The 19,086-nt window shown below is 43.5% G+C and overlaps 1 protein-coding gene across 9 annotated transcripts in view; it reads left to right on the plus strand.

Moving 5' to 3' along the window:
- LOC110532462 (calmodulin-binding transcription activator 1) overlaps positions 1-19,086 on the plus strand; it is a 617,258-nt gene that overhangs the window by 582,615 nt on the left and 15,557 nt on the right. For all 9 annotated transcript variants that reach the window (XM_036988465.2, XM_036988466.2, XM_036988468.2 and 6 more), the window contains 3 exons: positions 12-138; positions 456-590; positions 18,828-18,982. In XM_036988465.2, coding sequence (XP_036844360.2) covers positions 12-138; positions 456-590; positions 18,828-18,982 — 417 coding nt within the window. The remainder of the gene's footprint in view (positions 1-11; positions 139-455; positions 591-18,827; positions 18,983-19,086) is intronic.

The raw sequence follows: 19,086 nt of genomic DNA on the forward strand, positions 1-19,086 counted from the left end.
ATCTGTTCCAGGGAGGAGTGAAGGTGCTCATCACTGGTCCATGGCAGGAGGCCAGCTCTAACTACAACTGCCTGTTTGACCAGGTCGCTGTCCCTGCCTCTCTCATCCAGCCGGGGGTGCTGCGCTGCTACTGCCCAGGTAAGACTGGCCTCACTGGCCTGGCCTGCCACACCTCCTGTATCCTTCCACCACAGTCGACTAAAAACACAGTCTATTTATCAGGGATATCAGTCATTTTCTTTTAGACTTCTAATTTGGTTTCTGGAGATCAGCATACATTACATGAAGGTTCCTAAGTTGAGATTGTGTCTCACTGGACACTGAGATGTTTTAAGAAGAATAGTATAATGTTCCTAGGTCTACAGGGGTTTAGGGTCAAGAGTGTTAAGAGTTGTAGCAGTTATCAGTGAAGCGTCTGATTCAGACTCCCTCTGTCTGTCTGTCTCTGTCCACAGCTCATGACACTGGGCTGGTGACGCTGCAGGTGACAGCCAGTAACCAGATCATCTCTAACTCAGTGGTGTTTGAGTATAAGGCCCGCGCCCTGTCCTCACTGCCTTCTTCACAACACGACTGGCTCTCACTGGACGGTAAGAGAAAGTCGATCTGCCTCTGACCTTTCTCTGTCTCTCTCGCTCTCTCTCCCTCTCCTCTGTATTGCCCTCTTGCCTTCTCTCTCTCTCTCTCTCTCTCTCTCTCTCCCTCTCCTCTGTATTGCCCTCGTGCCTTCTCTCTCTCTCTCTTTCTCTCTCACCCTCTCCTCTGTATCTAATAGCTGTATTGAATCACCTTCATTAGAAATTGAGTTGATCTTGGACTTCTATGACATACATGAGTGTATGTTACTGGGCACACATGGAAGCTGTGATTGGCTGCACAATGAAGACTAGGACCCAAGGGTTTTGCTGCAGGAAATCTTGTGAATTAGTATATTTAGACTAATGGTAGGGGGAGATGGATGCTTATCTCTGTGTTCATGTTGGTAGCACAAGCAGGTGTATATACCAGTTTGTATGTATGTATGTGTGTGTGTGTGTGTGTGTGTGTGTGTGTGGTGGGGTGGGGGGGGGGTGGGGGGGGGACCGAGCTCCACAGTCGCACACTTACTGCAGTGTCAATACGACTGTGCATTGACAGGATAAAGTAGGGCATGGTGAGGAGAGGGATGGACTGGAGCGAGTGAGCTGACGGGACAGCTGCATTGCAGACGGCCCTTGAGGGAGTGGGAGTGAGTAATCAGGAGTTGTCAGCTCCCAGGCAGGCGTTGCACGGTGGAACCAGTGTATCCCTCCGCCATTCATTCATATGGTAAACTCACTCTCTCTCTGCCTCACTGGCACATTCACAGGACCAGTTTAGGAGGGGCTAAACTAAGGAGTTGAGGGAAAACACAAGTCTGATCTGTTAACCCATTCCCCTTTCCCACTCAGTGGCTTGAAATTGGCTTGGCAATTGCATAGGTAATGGTTTTGGCTTGTGGTTGCATTTTGATGGTTATTTTGCCTTGTGGTTTCATTTGGAATCATCTCTTTTGCCATGTATGGTAATCATTTACTATATGTATTTTCTCAATCTGTTCATGTCCAAAAATGACAGGTTTACTGCTGACTTTTCAGATGTATGTCTATGTTGCCTAATACTTTCCTGATGACACTCATGAATACTACATGGTGTTTATAAATTAATCCTGCTACACTGAACAAAAATATAAACACACCATGTAAAGTGTTGGTCCCATGTTTCATGAGCTGAAATAAATAATCCCAGAAATGTTCCATATGCACAAAAAGCTTATTTGTCTCAAATTCTGTTCACAAAATGTGTTTACATCCTTGTTAGTGAGCATTTGATCCTTTGTCAAGATAATCCGTCCACCTGACAGGTGTGGCATATGAAGAAGCTGATTAAACAGCATGATCATTACACAGGTGCACCTTGTGCTAGGGGAAATAAAAGACCACTCTAAAATGTGCAGTCACACAACACAATGCCACTGATGTCTCAAATTTTGAGGTAGTGTGCAATTGGCATGCAGTCTGCAGGAATGTCCACCAGAGCTGTTGCTAAATTGAATGAGATCATCCGGCTTCTTCGTCGGCAGGATCGTCAGAGGGCCCTGGTCAAAAGTAGTGCACTGCATGGGGAATAGGGTGTCATTTGGGACGCAACCTAAGCAAGGGTGGTAGAACAGGGCATCTCTTGGTCACTTGCCTCAGGTGAATTGATTCAGATTGGATCCAGATGATTGATGAGGTGAACTGATTCATTCATGTTTAAAAATTCAACATAGCTATTGTTTGTGTGCTGGACTGGTAATTTCATTTCTATTAAGTATATATTTTCCCCATGCACCTATTAGGACTGAATGTGTGTCAGTTTACCTTTCTAAGACATACAACATTGTTAAGAAATGCTCAACTCAATGTAAATCAAAATGGATAAATTGTGTGTGTGTGTGTGTGGGTCGGGGGTGCAGTTTACTGAGGACTGCAGTGTCTGATGATAATGAACATGCTGATTGAGTAATCTCAGTGACATGCTGATTGAGTAATCTCAGTGACATGCTGATTGAGTCATCTCAGTGACATGCTGGTTGAGTAATCTCAGTGACATGCTGGTTGAGTAATCTCAGTGACATGCTGGTTGAGTAATCTCAGTGACATGCTGGTTGAGTAATCTCAGTGACATGCTGGTTGAGTATTCTCAGTGACATGCTGATGGAGTAATCTCAGTGACATGCTAGTTGAGTAATCTCAGTGACATGCTGATAGAGTAATCTCACTGACATGCTGATGGAGTAGTCTCAGTGACATGCTGATTGAGTAACCTCAGTGACATACTGATTGAGTAACCTCAGTGGCATGCTGATTGAGTAACCTCAGTGACATGCTGATTGAGTTACCTCAGTGACATGTGAAAAAATAACAAGTTGATACACTAGTATCATCCAGTACAATAATGGGTGCTCTCCAAGGTCCTAAAGGTTCATATGAAATTGATTTACCTTCCAACAACACTAAGTATAGACTACTATAAACTACATCACATATTGCCATTTACAGCACCACAAATGATTCTATTAAAATAAAATAAAATGAAATCATATTTACACCAAATGCACTGCATGAAGCAGTTAGTTGCATTGTATAACACAGCATGAATGACATTCTGCACGTGCTTCACCACAGATAAATGTAACCTAGAAAAGACTCAACTCCAGATATGCGACACTATCCATTTGGGTGCCTGTAATGACCCATAATTTGATCACTAAAAAGCCTTAATAATATAATTCCCATTCCGTTCATTCTGAAGCTGTGCTATGCTATGATGTGCTAATGGCACAGCTGCCTGCCTGCTTTGATTTGTCATAATGCAGAGTGGGGGAGGGGGCACTTTTCCTTCCTCTGCAGCACTGCAGGTACGGAGCCATGGACAGGACAGAAAACTCTGAGGTGTCGGAGCTGCAGAACAGCCTTTTACCCGTTAATAATTATCTGTACATTGTCCTAGACGGTCCCGGTGGCGCTCACTACCCGGGTACTGGTTCGTTAGGAAGACAGTGCGCACCAAATTAGGCTATACAGAGCTGCTCACCGCTCCTGGTGGTACTCCATCTAATCTGAAAGTAAACAGGTGTAGAAAAACTACCTACCCTCCTAAAACACCAGGGGACTGTGTAATGCAGGGTCACTGTTAGGTAAATACGGCTACCTAGCGCAGACATACAGGGCAACAAGCGGTTTGCTTCAAATAAATAATTTCAATATAGACTGGAGCTGATATTTACCACTGGAGATAAGGGCTCATTTGAAGGCAACCCCACTTTAAGTGACAATGAACCGAAGTAGGCTACATATCAGGCTGCGTCGAATATTTTCTCCATAAGATAAAATCAAACGAGAGAAAAAACGACTTGTACAAAACGTGTACACACCTCAGTTTGGTTGTTGGTCGGCAGTTGAAAATTACAAAGTAAAAGCGAAATGTATTAATAGTAATGAGAGCGCCAAGGGGGCTCGAGCTTTTAAAAGCTCGACAGCTGGAGGAGAAACTAGGGCATCTGTTTACCTGCGGCACGTGCGCACGACGACGTCTACTCGCAACAATGTATTTTATTTTACTGCAGGCTAGTGGGGGACTGAGGAGAGAGAAGCGCAGCAAGGGAAGGAGGGGGTAGGAGGGAATGAAGTGTAGGGGAGGGGGCTATGATAGAAAGAGTAGTGAGTGGTCTTTTTTGCTCTCTCTCTCTCTCTCCCCCCTCGCGTCGGTGTTCCACTTTGTTATATTGTTGATGAGTGCTCTATTGATCTTCTACACACCAAGGATATTGTTTTACTCATAGCATCATTTAATACCAAGAAACGGTGGGAATTGGGGAAACTGTGCACATAAATTAAATGCAGCATGCTTGGACTTTGGTCAGGATGCCAGTGAATGACATCTGCTCTTCTTAAAGAGAAAGGAAACAGTTTGGCTTTTCAGGGGGACTCTACCAATGGAAAATGAAGTAGAAGGTTAGATGTGTTTAGAGTATTTTTGTTGAACGGTGTTGTGGTGTGTCTGTGTGTTATCTTCTGGCGACTAACAGGAGAAGTTAAGTTACACACGCTTTAGACTTTTTACTCAAATGCTGACTCTTGTATTGTTTCAAGACGAGTACTAGCATGTCACGTTCATCAGTATGTCTCATCGTTTAGCCTACTATTGTTGAGAATGTTTTGTTGTGTGCTTTCTCAAAATGTTTAGTGTTACTGTCTGTGACTGTCTCCTTCATTTCACACTGTAGCAGTAGAGTAGTTGGTGTGGAATTAGCTTGTTTCTCTGTACTTTTTAAAATCTGTCTCATTTTATGCCTTCAATTTTTTTTTTTTTTACAAAGTCAATTAAACGGAAGCTTATTATTTGTTTCAGCACTATCCTTAACATGCAAGGGCTTTAAATTGTAGCATGGGTTCACAGCTTACTATCCCATTTGTGAGTAATAAGTATTACTCACAAAGCAAGATTATCGACAGTTTATTTATAGCCTACGAACAAGATACTCTCAAAAAGCCTGAAAACCAGCATGTCTTAACTCTAGTGCCGGTAGCAAGGGGGTTTCTTTCACGTGCACAACACACGAGCGCTAATTTCGCTGTCCACCGCGTCATCCTTCTGAAACTCAAAAGCAAGTTGATCAGCTAGGCTAAAGCAGGCTATCTTTTGCGTGCTTAGTTGATGCTAGAAAACGAATGAATAGTAACGGACTTATTTAGTAGTTCTCACGTGCTAATACAACGAGACCAAACCAGTTTCACAACTGTGGCCTGTGCCATTGAAAGCATGCAGAAACACGCAAGATGGATATGATTTAGTGATCGAAGCTAAAAGGATAGCATGACCGAACAACAGGATTCGACAGCCTCCTAGCCTGACTGCGCTAGACTTTTAAAATACATGAGTAACAAGAGGAGGGAAATGCCCTATTAGAAAACCATGAACAGCTCTGTAGTAACAAAACACATATGCAGCATAACGCTGAAGCCATGGGACAAAGTATTTCAAGTGTAACAGTGATTAAAAAGGCTTCTCTTGTAGGCTAGCATCTTATTCCACCTGAATGCAATAACGTTTTCAGAACCACAAGGCTTTGGACAGCGACTCTAACAGTTGAGACAGGGATGCTTCAGAACCATGGTGCTATGGATAGCGACATTAACCCTTGTATTGTGAAACGTCTGCAGGACACATACTATATTATTATTTGAGGTCCTCCAGTCGTGTTTAATAACTGTATAACAGTTCTGTTGGTTTGAATGTACACTCTGAATGTAGCCTATCACTCATGTATAGGCCAATTCCCCTCTCCAAAATGATACTTGTTGCTCGTCTATTCTTAATTGACTTGGTGCTACATGACTCAGAATAACATAACTTTATAGTAGCATGTGCAGGCAGTTTATGCTGTAAGAAACAGACGTTGGCAGATGTCAATTCTTAACAGTAATGATGACAAAACACAGAAAGCAGAGAGGCTATTATAATTTGCCAAGCAGAGTTTGTTTCAAATGCAGTTGTAATAATATACTGCTGCAGGAGTTTGTCCATTTAGAAATGCTTTATGGAATGAGAGCCGCTCCAGTGAAGTGGAAATGCTTACCAGTGCATGACTTTACCCCAGGGCATGGTTTTTTCCCCAGTGCATGGCTTTATCCCAGGGCATGGCTTTACCCCAGGGCATGGCATTACCCCAGGGCATGGCTTTATCCCAGGGCATGGCTTTACCCCAGGGCATGGCTTTACCCCAGGGCATGGCTTTATCCCAGGGCATGGCTTTACCCCAGGGCATGGCTTTACAGTACTAGAACCTGTGGAAGGAGTAAATGTAAATGTCTCTTTAGAGAAAAGGGTTCATGTGTATCTCTTCTCTATGCTTCCCCTTAAGCTGCGGAGGCAACTTGTGAGGACCAAATTCATGTTCACACACATAATCAACATGACTGAAGTGTTTAGCAAGATGTAACATTCCCTTTAACTTTCTCTTAACATTTTTGAGCAAAAAAATGTGTGTGACTCTTCAATAGCTTTACCATATCATTTGTGGTCATTAGAATCAGCCCCTTTTTAAAAAAATTTTTGGGCTAAAATGACATACCCAAATCTAACTGCCTGTAACTCAGGCCCTGAAGCAAGGATATGTATATTCTTGGTACCATTTGAAAGGAAACACGTTGAGGTGTGTGGAAAAGTGAAAGAAATGTAGTAGAATATAACACAATAGATCTGGTAAAAGATCAAGCAAAGAAAAAACCAACCGTTCTTTTGTATTTTTTTTGTACCATCATCTTTGAAATGCAAGAGAAAGGCCATAATGTATTATTCCAGCCCAGCTGAAATTGCGATTTTGGCCACTAGATGGCATCGGTTTATGTGCAAAGTTCTAGACTGATCCAATGAATCATTGCATTTCTGTTAAAAATGCTGTACCAAGACTGCTCAAATGTGCCTAATTTGTTTATTAATAACTTTTCATGTTCAAAACTGTGCACTCTCCTCAAACAATAGCATGGTATTCTTTCACTGTAATAGCTACTATCAATTGGACAGTGCAGTTAGATGAATCATAATTTAAGCTTTTTGCCAATATCATATACCGTATGTCTATGTCCTGGGAAATGTTCTTGTTACTTCTAACCTCATGCTAATCGCATTAGCCTACGTTAGCTCAACCGTCCCGTGGACGGGACACCGATCCCGAATAAGTTTTAATAGCTAACCCTTTACTATCAGCCTTTAGTCAGGCTGAGCGCAGTATACTGTCAATAGTTGTGTGTTTCCAACACAACAGTGGGGACTATTACTTGCAGAGATGATGTCATAAACATATCATACCTCAAGTCAGAACTATTACTTTACACTGCTGTGACACATGCAGTGATTTTGGACTTTTGTTTGGCTGACTAACAAGTGTAAGCTGTGCTTTCATACAGCTTCATGGGGTATTATGTTGTCATTTATCATAGTGTTTTTCCATGTGTCATGTTTACGATATAATTGTCATGGTTTTAGGGCTACGATACTGTAGGACTATGAAAGCAGCATTTAATATAGCTGAGAAGTGTTGTATGGGCGGCAGGTACCCTAACGGTTAGGAGCATTGGGCCATTAACCCAAAGGTCTCTGTTTCGGATCCCCGAGCCAACTAGGTGAAACATCTGTCGATGTTCCCTTGAGCAAGGCACTTAACCCCAACATCTCCTGTAAGTTGCTCTGGATAAGAGTGCCTGGTAAATTACTAAAATGTGAAAGAGGATAGGGTGTAATGGATTTGGTGTGAGTGCTAAAGCTCTCTAACTACAGGTCAGATTACAGCTCTTCAGAATGTTTAAAGGGACCTCTAACACAATTGATGGAGTGCAGTCCTGCTTCTTACTCTACCCATTTGCCTTGCTTTTTTCTCTCCAATTAGTCCTCATCATTAGATTTTACTTCTGTGGCTTCAAGCATAAAATACATTGTAGGCATGCAATTTTCTGTATGAATGCAATTCATTCTTATGACATTCAGCACTTATAAACTACTCAGCATTTATTATGTTTTGACAGTAATTCCAGAAACATTTTGTCCAGTCCACATTTTGTGGATCTGTTGGTTAACACTGCGGATAGTTGGAAACCTGTTTGCCAGCAGCATTTAGAAAATGGTCTTGATCTATGAAAAGCCTGCTTTCTCAAGGACTATGGACTGGTGCTTGTTGATTGATTTAGTCCAGTGACTCTCAGCCCTCCTACCATATAAGCCAATGGAATGTTTTGGGGCAGAACACACAGGAATGAGAAATCTTGGTCATAATATACTAGTTGGTTCATCAGTAGGAATGAGGGTTCATCTGCAGACTCCCCTGTAAAAACATGTAAGAAATGTTGTCTTGCATGTTGTTGTTGTTTTGCCAGCACTACACAGCTGATTCAAATCCACTCAAGCTTTGATTATTTTAATCAGCTGTGTAGTGCAAGGGCAAAAACCAAAATGTACACACAGGGGGCCCCAGGACCGTGTTTGGGAAACCCTAGGCCACAGGCTGATGGACTATATCACTGCATTGATCTCGCTAGTATTGTATCATTTAGTATTCTGCCTCCAACTGATGCTTTAACGTCCTACATATTAGAACAATTGCTAAGCATAAGAATATACATGTACAGGTCGAGTGTGATTTCTTATGTGCCACATTCTATGGTGCACAGCATCATCTGCTATAATCACAGGTTATGTGTAAGAATTAGTAAAGCAGATATTTGTCATTTTCTGTAATAGCAGATTAAAAGCAGTAATTCCTCTTTGTGTTGTCTCTTCTCGCGGCATTTCACTGGCTTGTAGAGCAGTCCGAAATATAGAGTACCTCCTCAGTCTTGATGTTGAATTGAAATTGACCTGCCTCTCCCTGGGACCTGGACTGATGCCATGAGGTCAGACGCATGCTACCTGATGAGCTTATTTACAACCTTGCCAGACAGGACTTCCATATTAGGAGTAGACAGACTAATGTGTGAACTATAAAGCATCTGGCTTTTCTTATTTAGACTGTGGAGCTGTTTGCTCCTCTATTTGTATGTATGTAAAATCCTATAGAAGAACCTGTTGCATCGGTCGGCTTCTAACTGAATAAGACACTGATAGAGGAAGTGCTTTGACTAAATGTGTGTTGTTTTAAATCAAATTTATTTATAAAACCCTTTGTACATCAGCTGATATCTCAAAGTGCTGTACAGAAACCCAGCCTAAAACCCCAAACAGCAAGCAATGCAGGTGTTGAAGCACGTTGGCTAGGAAAAACTCCCTAGAAAGGCCAAAACCTAGGAAGAAACCTAGAGAGGAACCAGGCAATGAGGGGTGGCCAGTCCTCTTCTGGCTGTGCCGGGTGGAGATTACTAATATGTTGCAACAGGAGGTGAATAGCCTACATTTTCTACGTCGTTCTGATGATATATAGGCTACTGTTCTTGTTAACCATTAGTGTGCAATCAATGCTAAATAGATTTGCTCCTGCAGAATTGATTTGCAATGGTCCCAGGGTTACAAAACAATGTTAATATATAGAGGTTTGTTAAAACAACAACATTGAAATTACAATAATAAAAGCCACATCAATAGACTGCACTTCTACTCTCATTTACCCCTATAATCACTACATGACATTGGACTCTATGTCGTGTTCTCAGTAGGAGATGTCTGGTGTTCTTCTGGTTTTGACCCATGCTAACCCTTGCTGTTGTTTGTGTTACTTTGTTGGGTTTAAGCTGACACAATGGGTTTAAACTGGGTCCAATTTTTATTTTGAAATGAATGCACTCTCTCAAAGAGAATTGAGATGAAATTGAAAACTGAGAGGAGATTACCTTATCTTATTTCTGTGGTCTTAATCCTTGGTCTTTTCAAACCTCTCATCAATATTCTATACTCTGTCCAGGAGAAAGAATACTGCACGTAGACCCATTACAAGCTGAAGGAAGAGGACAACACTATTAAAGAAAAAACACAATGGACAGAACCAACAAAGCTGGTCATTATGCCAAAGAAAGGCAACTTGGCCTTTGATTATCAGTGTACCCGTGGGTCCCAGCTGTGTGGGCCTGTGCCAGATGGCCTCGCAACCTCTTCCTTTAGACAGACACAAATACCAGCTTCTGTCAATCAGGATAATATACTGCACAATCACAGACCCAGAGAGAGGTAGGACTGGTCTTATTACTTAGCTACATGTGGGGGTTTGCTGAGGTTGGTCCTCAGCCTTCTTAGATCAGTATATGTAGGGGTTTGATATAGCCATAGCCTTTCAATTAGGCTACATGTGGGGGTTTGATATAGCCATAGCCTTTCAATTAGGCTACATGTGGGGGTTTGATATAGCCACAGCCTTTCAATTAGGCTACATGTGGGGGTTTGATATAGCCACAGTCTTTCAATTAGGCTACATGTGGGGGTTTGATATAGCCACAGCCTTTCAATTAGGCTACATGTGGGGGTTTGATATAGCCACAGTCTTTCAATTAGGCTACATGTGGGGGTTTGATATAGCCACAGCCTTTCAATTAGGCTACATGTGGGGGTTTGATATAGCCACAGCCTTTCAATTAGGCTACATGTGGGGGTTTGATATAGCCACAGCCTTTCAATTAGGCTACATGTGGGGGTTTGATATAGCCACAGTCTTTCAATTAGGCTACATGTGGGGTTTGATATAGCCACAGCCTTTCAATTAGGCTACATGTGGGGGTTTGATATAGCCACAGTCTTTAACTGGTACAGAACAAGTGGGGGTTTGATATAGCCACAGTCTTTAACTGGTACAGAGCATGTGGGCATTTGCTACAGTGGCATCGTAGAGACAATGATGAGGTCTAATAGGTTTGATTGGCATTAGAAGACACACAGGTGTGACTGTGAGGATGATTAAAGGTGTCAGCTCACACTCTGCCAACCCATAGCTCTAAACAGAGAATGTAAACACCGGGCCCCATCAGTCCATTTGTCTTAAAGAAGCAGTGCTAGTCTAGCTCTTTGTGATTCTTTGTTGTTATTTGTTAGTATCCAGACTATTCTCTTTCACTCCTAAGAACACTGGGGTCCCAGCAGACTGCCTGGACTTCTAGCAGATTCTCGCCATATCAACGGCCAGACATAGCATTGCTGTATGGTGATGCCTATAGGGAGGCTGAGGAGAGTCTGGTGGAATGAATGTTCAGTAGGAAACACATTTGTAGTGAAACTGTGGATAATGGGGGCAGAATATTCATCATTGATGCTTAGCTAGTCTCCTGTGGCCTTCTACATGCCTTCCACTCCATGCTACTACATCATACATTGAGAGCTAATTAACTGCAAAAACACTATACAGTACCAGTCAAAAGTTTGGACACGCCTACTCATTCAAGGGTTTTTCTTTATATTGACTATTTTCCACATTGTAGAATAATAGTGAAGACATCAAAACTATGAAATAACATAGGAATTGTGAAAATCTGAGTTGAAGTGTATTTGGCTAAGGTGTATGTAAACTTCCGACTTCAACTGTAGTAACCAAAAAAGTGTTTAACAAATAAAACTATATTTTGGATTTTAGATTCTTCAAAGTAGCCACCCATTGCCTTGATGACAGCTTTGCACACTCTTGGCATTCTCTCAACCAGCTTCACATGGAATGCTTTTCCAGCTGTCTTGAAGGAGTTCCCACATATGCTGAGCACTTGTTGGCTGCTTTTCCTTCAATCTGCAGTCCAACTCATCACAAACCATCTCAATTGGGTTGAGGTTGAGTGATTGTGGAGGCCAGGTCATCTGATGCAGCACTTCATCACTCTCCTTCTTGGTCAAATAGCCCTTACACAGCCTGGAGGTGTGTTGGGTCATTGTCCTGTTGAAAAACAAATGATAGTTCCACTAAGCCCAAACCAGATGAAATGGCGTATCGCTGCAGAATGTTGTGGTAGCCATGCTGGTTAAGTGTGCCTTGAATTCTAAATAAATCACTGACAGTGTCACCAGCAAAACACCCCCACATCATCACACTTCCTGTTCCATGCTTTATGGTGGTAACTACACATGTGGAGATAATCCGTTCACCTTTCACTGCGTCTCACAAAGACATGGAGGTTGGAACCAAAAATCTCAAATTTGGACTCCAGACCAAAGGACAGATTTCCACCGGTCTATTGTCAATTTCTAGTGTTTCTTGGCCCAAGCAAGTGTCTACTTCTTAGTTTCTTTGCAGCAATTCGACCATGAAGGCCTGATTCACGCAGTCTCCTCTGAACAGTTGATGTTGAGATGTCTGTTACTTGAACTCTGTGAAGCAGTTATTTGGGCTGCAATTTCTGAGGCTGGAGCTCTGATGAACTTATCCTCTGCAGCAGAGGTCACTCTGGGTCATCCTTTCCTGTGGTGATCCTCATGAGAGTCCGTTTCATCATAGCGTTTGATGGTTTTTGCAACTGCACTTGAAGAAACGTTAAAAGTTCTTGAAATGTTCCAAATTTGACTGACCTTCATGTCTTAAAGTAATGAGGGACTGTCGTTTCTCTTTGCTTATTTGAGCTGTTCTTGCCATAATACGGACTTGGTCTTTTATCAAATAGGGCAATCTTCTGTATACCAACCCTACCTTGTTCCAACACAACTGATTGGCTCAAATGCATTAAGAAGGAAAGAAATTCCACAAATGAACTTTTAACAAGACACACCTGTTAATTTAAATGCTTTCCAGGTGACTGACTACTTTATGAAGCTGGTTGAGAGAATTCCAAGAGTGTGTAAAGCTGTCATCAAGGCATTTTTTAAAAACATTTTTATTTAACCGTTATTTAACTAGGCAAGTCAGTTAAGAACAAATTCTTATTTACAATGATGGCCTACCCCGGCCAAATCCAGACGACGCTGGTCCAATTATGCACCACCCTATGGAACTCCCAATCACGGCCGAATGTGATTCAGCTTGGATGTTGGCTACTTTGAAGAAACTCAAATGTAGAAAATAATAAAAAATAAAGAAAAACCCTGGAATGAGTAGGTGTGTCAAAACTTTTGACGGACACTCATAAGTATGTGGACACCCCTTCAAATGAGTGGATTTGGCTATTTCAGCCACACCCGTTGCTGACAGGTGTATAAAACGAGCAAACAGACATGCAATCTCCATAAACAGACATTGTCAGTAGGATGGCCTTACTGAAGAACTCAATGACTTTCAGCATGGCACCATCATAGGGTGCCACCTTTCCAAGTCAGTTCGTCAAGTTTCTAGAGCTGCCCCGGCTAACTGTAAGTGCTGTTATTGTGAAGTGGAAACGTCTAGGAGTAACAACTTCTCAGCCGCGAAATGGTAGTCCACACAAGCTCACAGAACGGGACCGCCAAGTGCTGAAGCACATAAAAAATAATCTGTCCTCTGTTGTAACACTCACTACCGAGTTTCAAACGGCCTCTTGAAGCAGCGTCAGCACAATCACTGTTCAATCACTGTTTCATGAAATGTGTTTCCGTGAACGAGCAGCCGCACACAAGCCTAAGATCACCATGTGCAATGCCAAGTGTTGGCTAGAGTGATGTACAGCTTGCCCCCATTGGACACTGGAGCAGTGGAAACACGTTCTCTGGAGTGATGACTCATGCTTCTCCATCTGGCAGTTCTACCTGCCCCAATGCATAGTGCCAACTGTACAGTTTGGTGGATGAGGAATAATGGTCTGGGGCTAATTTTGATGGTTTGGGCTAGGCCTGGTTCACTGACCTCAACCCCATCAAACACATTTGGAACACCGACTGAGAGCCAGGCCTAATCGCCCAACATCAGTGCCTGACCTCACTAATGCTCTTGTGGCTGAATGGAAGCAAGTCCCCACAACAATGTTCCAACATCTAGTGGAAAGCCTTCCCAGAAGAGTGGAAGCTCAGGTGTCGACGGAATTTTGGTCATGTAGTGTACGTGCTTGATAATCTCCTTGTACCTTGTTCGCCCAATCTATCACAGAGTTACCTAATGTCTCCAAAATAGATTGATATAAGACCGTGTGTCTGTGTTGCGCTCGCTCAGCCTGGGCAGTGTGTATCTGCAGGGAAATAGACAGTGGCCTCGTATCCCTCGGCTAGGACAGAGAGCTGTTCTCTACTGCACTGAGTGCTCCAAAAGTCCTCACACACATCACTTGAAGCTTTGGACTTTAGACTGTACCCGACGTGTTGATATTAGTACTGTTGTTCCCTTCTCACTTATTAAGGTGTTATGTAGTGTCTATGTAGTGTCTATGTAGTATCTATGTAGTGTCTGCACTGGCTGTATAGGATGAAGGAGCCTGTAGAATTTTGGCCTATTGGCCTGTTTTTCAGTTCAGCCCAGCAGCTCAAAGAGCGAGAGCAGATGGCTAACATGTCACAGAGCTGTGACAGATGGGGGGGGGGGCTGCAGGGTGACACTCAGGAGACCTATAGACCGACTACAATGTCAGCAGGGACCCCAACACATATGGATGGTCCCAGGGTGCTGTTAATGAGAGTCACAGTGGAGCAGAGGATGATTGGGACAGGTAGAGGTGTTGTCACATTCGCCATATGCTTAGCATGCATGATCCTCACTTACCTTAGAGGGCTCAGGCAGTGGTGTTATTATAGAATTCCCATGCTCCTCACTCACTCTAGACTAGAGGACTCAGGCAGTGGTGTTATTATAGAGTTCCCATGCTCCTCACTCACTCTAGACTAGAGGACTCAGGCAGTGGTGTTATTATAGAGTTCCCATGCTCCTCACTCACTCTAGACTAGAGGGCTCGGCTTATCAGCGGGTGTGAAGGAAGTAACAGACAAGATCTGGAGGTCATAGAATGTTATGTAGAACACAAGAGCTGCCTTCTGCATTTCAGTTGGTCTTTTAGACAAAACCATCGCTCACTCAAACACAGAAACCCAGTTTGAGCAATTCCTGTTTGTCAGCTAAAACATGTCTCTATATGTTTTCTGGGGCAAGCGATTAGTGAGTTACTGTTCATATGATGTGCCAGGCTCCCTGTCAGTCAGAGCTCTGTGCCGCTGCTGCCTAGTTGCCTAACTGTGGGAGTGACAGTATAGACGTGTGCTATCACACACTGTCAAGAGAGGGAGGAACAAAGCACAAGGAGGGTGTTGGTGATGTCAGAGTGTTGTTGTACCTCTGTTTTCACTGGCTGCATGGTCCCCTCTATCCTCCCACCCTCACTCCTCCTCCCTCCCTCCCTCCCTCCCTCACCTTGTCCCTCTCTCCCCTCCTCTTTCCCCTCCCCTCCCCTTCCTACCCTCCCCTCCTCCCTCCCTCCCCTCCTCCATCCCTCTTCTGTCTCCTCCCTCCCCTTCCTCCTCCCTCCCTTCCCCTCTTCCATTCCTCCCCCTCCCTCTGCAGTATACGTTCATCACATTCAGAGCAGCAGGCATCAGGTGGCAATGACATCATCTGCACTGCAGCACACTGCAGCAGTGTGTCTGAACAAAGAGATGTCAGCTAGTCCTCTCCTCCTGCCCCCGCCACCGTCTCTCTCCCCCCTCTCCCTCTCTACTCCCTCTCTCAGAGAGCATAACCCTGGTGCCTAGACATGCTGCAGGGCTATGACTTACCTAACCCCCTCTCACCCACACCTTCCCCCTCCTACCACTAGGGTATAGGCTGGCTGATGTACCTCTACAGCCCTCATCATCACCTTGCCCTTAACCACCTATGGAGAGATAATGAAAGGTATCACTGTTGGGGTTTGTAATTTAACAGTGTCAGTGTTGGCTGGTGACAGTATGAGCACTGTGGAGAGACACAAGGGGTAGCCTAGTGGTTAGAGCGTTGGACTAGTAACCACAAGGTTGCAAGTTCAAACCCCTGAGCTGACAAGATACAAATCTGTTGTTCTGCCCCTGAACAGGCAGTTAACCCACTGTTCCCAGGCCATCATTGAAAATAAGAATTTGTTCTTAACTGACTTGCCTGGTTAAATAAAGGTAAAAAATTAAAAAACAAGGAGGGTGTGTGGGATGAATGTCCATTTTCTAATCACCACACATCATCAGTAATAGCAGTAATTTACTGGCCTTTGATTCTATTTTTTTTCTTGTAACACTAACAATTACTTGACCTCTTTTTATATTGACTTATAGGGAACCCAAGCATGACATTCATTCTCCGATGAGCGGAGAGCTTCTGCCTTCAACTGACTGCCAAGATACGGCAGTAGTGTAAATGTCAAAGGGTCCCTGCTGTGGTGGCTCCCCACTTAGGAAGTTCATTACTGAAGTGTCCCCTCTGGAAAAATTAAATATCTATGACCATTATTATAACATAGTGATGGATAATTACATGTATCATATTTTTTCCATTGTGTGCTTTTCTTGCACTCCCATTCATCAATAAGCCAATGCCGCAGGAAGGAAAAAAACATATACACAGAGGCATGTTCCTGTCGCTTAGTTACTCGGCAGCAGGTTGCCACAGAAACAGCCTCACAGTGGCTAAATGAGGAATGCTAATGCAGTGTTCCACACTCCTGCTGCAGTGGGCTCACTGTCTGGGCATCGCACCCCACTGTCTATGCACAGCAGTCTGTGTGGGTGTATGTGTGTATGTGTGTGTGTGTGTATGCGTGTGCATTTGCGTGTGTGTGTGTGTGCTTGTTTGAGCATAGAGTTCTCTCCTCTAGTGTGGCAGGTAGCCTAGTGGTTAAGAGGGTTTGGCCAGTAACCAAAAGGTTGCTGGTTCAAATCCCAGAGCTGACTAGGTGAAAAAAACTGTCAATGTGCCCTTGTGCAAAGCACTTAACCCCAGTATCTCCTCTTAAGCCTGCTCTGGGTAAGAGCATCTACTAAAATGTGAAAGAGAATATGGTGTAATGGATTTGGTGTGAGTGCTAAAGCTCTCTAACTACAGGTCAGATTACTGCTCTTGAGAATGTTTAAAGGGACCTCTAACACAATTGATGGAGTGCAGTCCTGCTTCTTACTCTACCCATTTGCCTTGCTTTTTTCTCTCCAATTAGTCCTCATCATTAGATTTTACTTCTGTGGCTTCAAGCATAAAATACATTGTAGGCATGCGAAGGACTATGGACTGGTGCTTGTTGATTGATTTAGTCCAGTATAAGCCAATGGAATGTTTTGGGGCAGAACACACAGGAATGAGAAATCTTGGTTATAAGTTACTAGTTGGTTCATCAGTAGGAGTGAGGGTTCATCTGCAGACTCCCATCAGAGAGTGTCTTGGGCCGCGCGCGTGTGTGTGTGTGTGTGTGTGTGTGTGTGTGTGTGTGTGTGTGTGTGTGTGTGTGTGTGTGTGTAGGGGTGGACACCATCCACTCTCTGTTCAATCATCCATTTCAAATTAGTCTGTGATGACAGAGTACTGTAGGATGAGAGGCCTTTAAAAATGACTTGGTTACTGTGCATGTAGCCATTAGTGGGTGATTGATGGGCCTTAAATGTTATTTTACTAAAGGCAATTGTTGTGATGAAGTTAATGATTGATGTTATTGTTATCCCTGTACTTGTGATTAATAATGATTCGGCTCAGATGACATTTATTTTCATAGATGATGAGAGATAGATGAAGATGAGCTTAGAGCATATCATGGAACATGAGTGGTGTATATGTTGTGTGGTTAGACATGGTGTGTGGTTAGACATGGTGTGTGGTTAGACATGTTGTGTGGTTGAACATGGTGTGTGGTTAGACATGGTGTGTGGTTGGACATGGTGTGTGGTTAGACATGGTGTGTGGTTGAACATGGTGTGTGGTTGAACATGTGTGGTTAGACATGGTGTGTGGTTAGACATGGTGTGTGGTTAGACATGGTGTGTGGTTAGACATGGTGTGTGGTTAGACTGGTTAGACATGTTGTGTGGTTGGACATGGTGTATGGTGTGTGGTTAGACATGGTGTCTGGTTAGACATGGTGTGTGGTTAGACATGGTGTGTGGTTGTGTATGGTGTGTGGTTGGACATGGTTTGTGGTTAGACATGGTGTGTGGTTGGACATGGTGTGTGGTTGGACATGGTGTGTGGTTAGACATGGTGTGTGGTTGGACATGGTGTGTGGTTAGACATGGTGTGTGGTTGAACATGGTGTGTGGTTAGACATGTTGTGTGGTTAGACATGTTGTGTGGTTAGACATGTTGTGTGGTTAGACATGGTGTGTGGTTGGACATGGTGTGTGGTTAGACATGGTGTGTGGTTAGACATGGTGTGTGGTTGGACATGGTGTGTGGTTAGACATGGTGTGTGGTTGAACATGGTGTGTGGTTAGACATGTTGTGTGGTTAGACATGTTGTGTGGTTGGACATGGTGTGTGGTTAGACATGGTGTGTGGTTAGACATGGTGTGTGGTTGAACATGGTGTGTGGTTAGACATGGTGTGTGGTTGGACATGGTGTGTGGTTAGACATGGTGTGTGGTTAGACATGTTGTGCGGTTGGACAGTACTCAATCTTATACTGTATGCTTACTGATAGGCTTGATTCTGTATAAATGCCTACATGTTCTGCGTGTATGCAATATGACACTGTAGTGGACACTGGTTTGCAGACCTGTGTGTTTGTACACTCAGTGTATGTGCCTGTGTTTCTATATGCCTTCATAAGTACCATAAGACACTAGTAGAACTAACCAGGATCACTAATGGGTGCTGACGTGTGTGTGTGTGTATGTGTCTGTGTTGCAAAGTTCTTCTGATTTCTACAGATGCCTTTATAGGTACCATGCACAGTACTAACTGGGTGTCACTGTTGACCATATATTATACTGTAAGGTCTATGGATGCTGACGTGTGTTATGTGTCTATGTTGCAGATAACCAGTTCAGAATGTCCATCCTGGAGCGCCTGGAGCAGATGGAGAGACGGATGGCAGAGATGGCCTCCCATCACCAGCAGGGCAGCGGAGGAAGTGCAGGAGCAGGAGGTGGAGGAGGAGGAGGTAGTGGTGGTAACAACAGCCAGACACAGGTAAGGTACATCATACAATAGGAAATGTGCTATTTAATTTGATGTACTGTATTTGGTAGATATTTGGCTTACAGAGGATTACATGGAAAAACATACTCTGTGTT

This window comes from Oncorhynchus mykiss, chromosome 9 (assembly GCF_057628025.1).
Source record: "Oncorhynchus mykiss isolate SJ-2025 chromosome 9, ASM5762802v1, whole genome shotgun sequence".
Taxonomy (NCBI): Eukaryota; Metazoa; Chordata; class Actinopteri; order Salmoniformes; family Salmonidae; genus Oncorhynchus; species Oncorhynchus mykiss.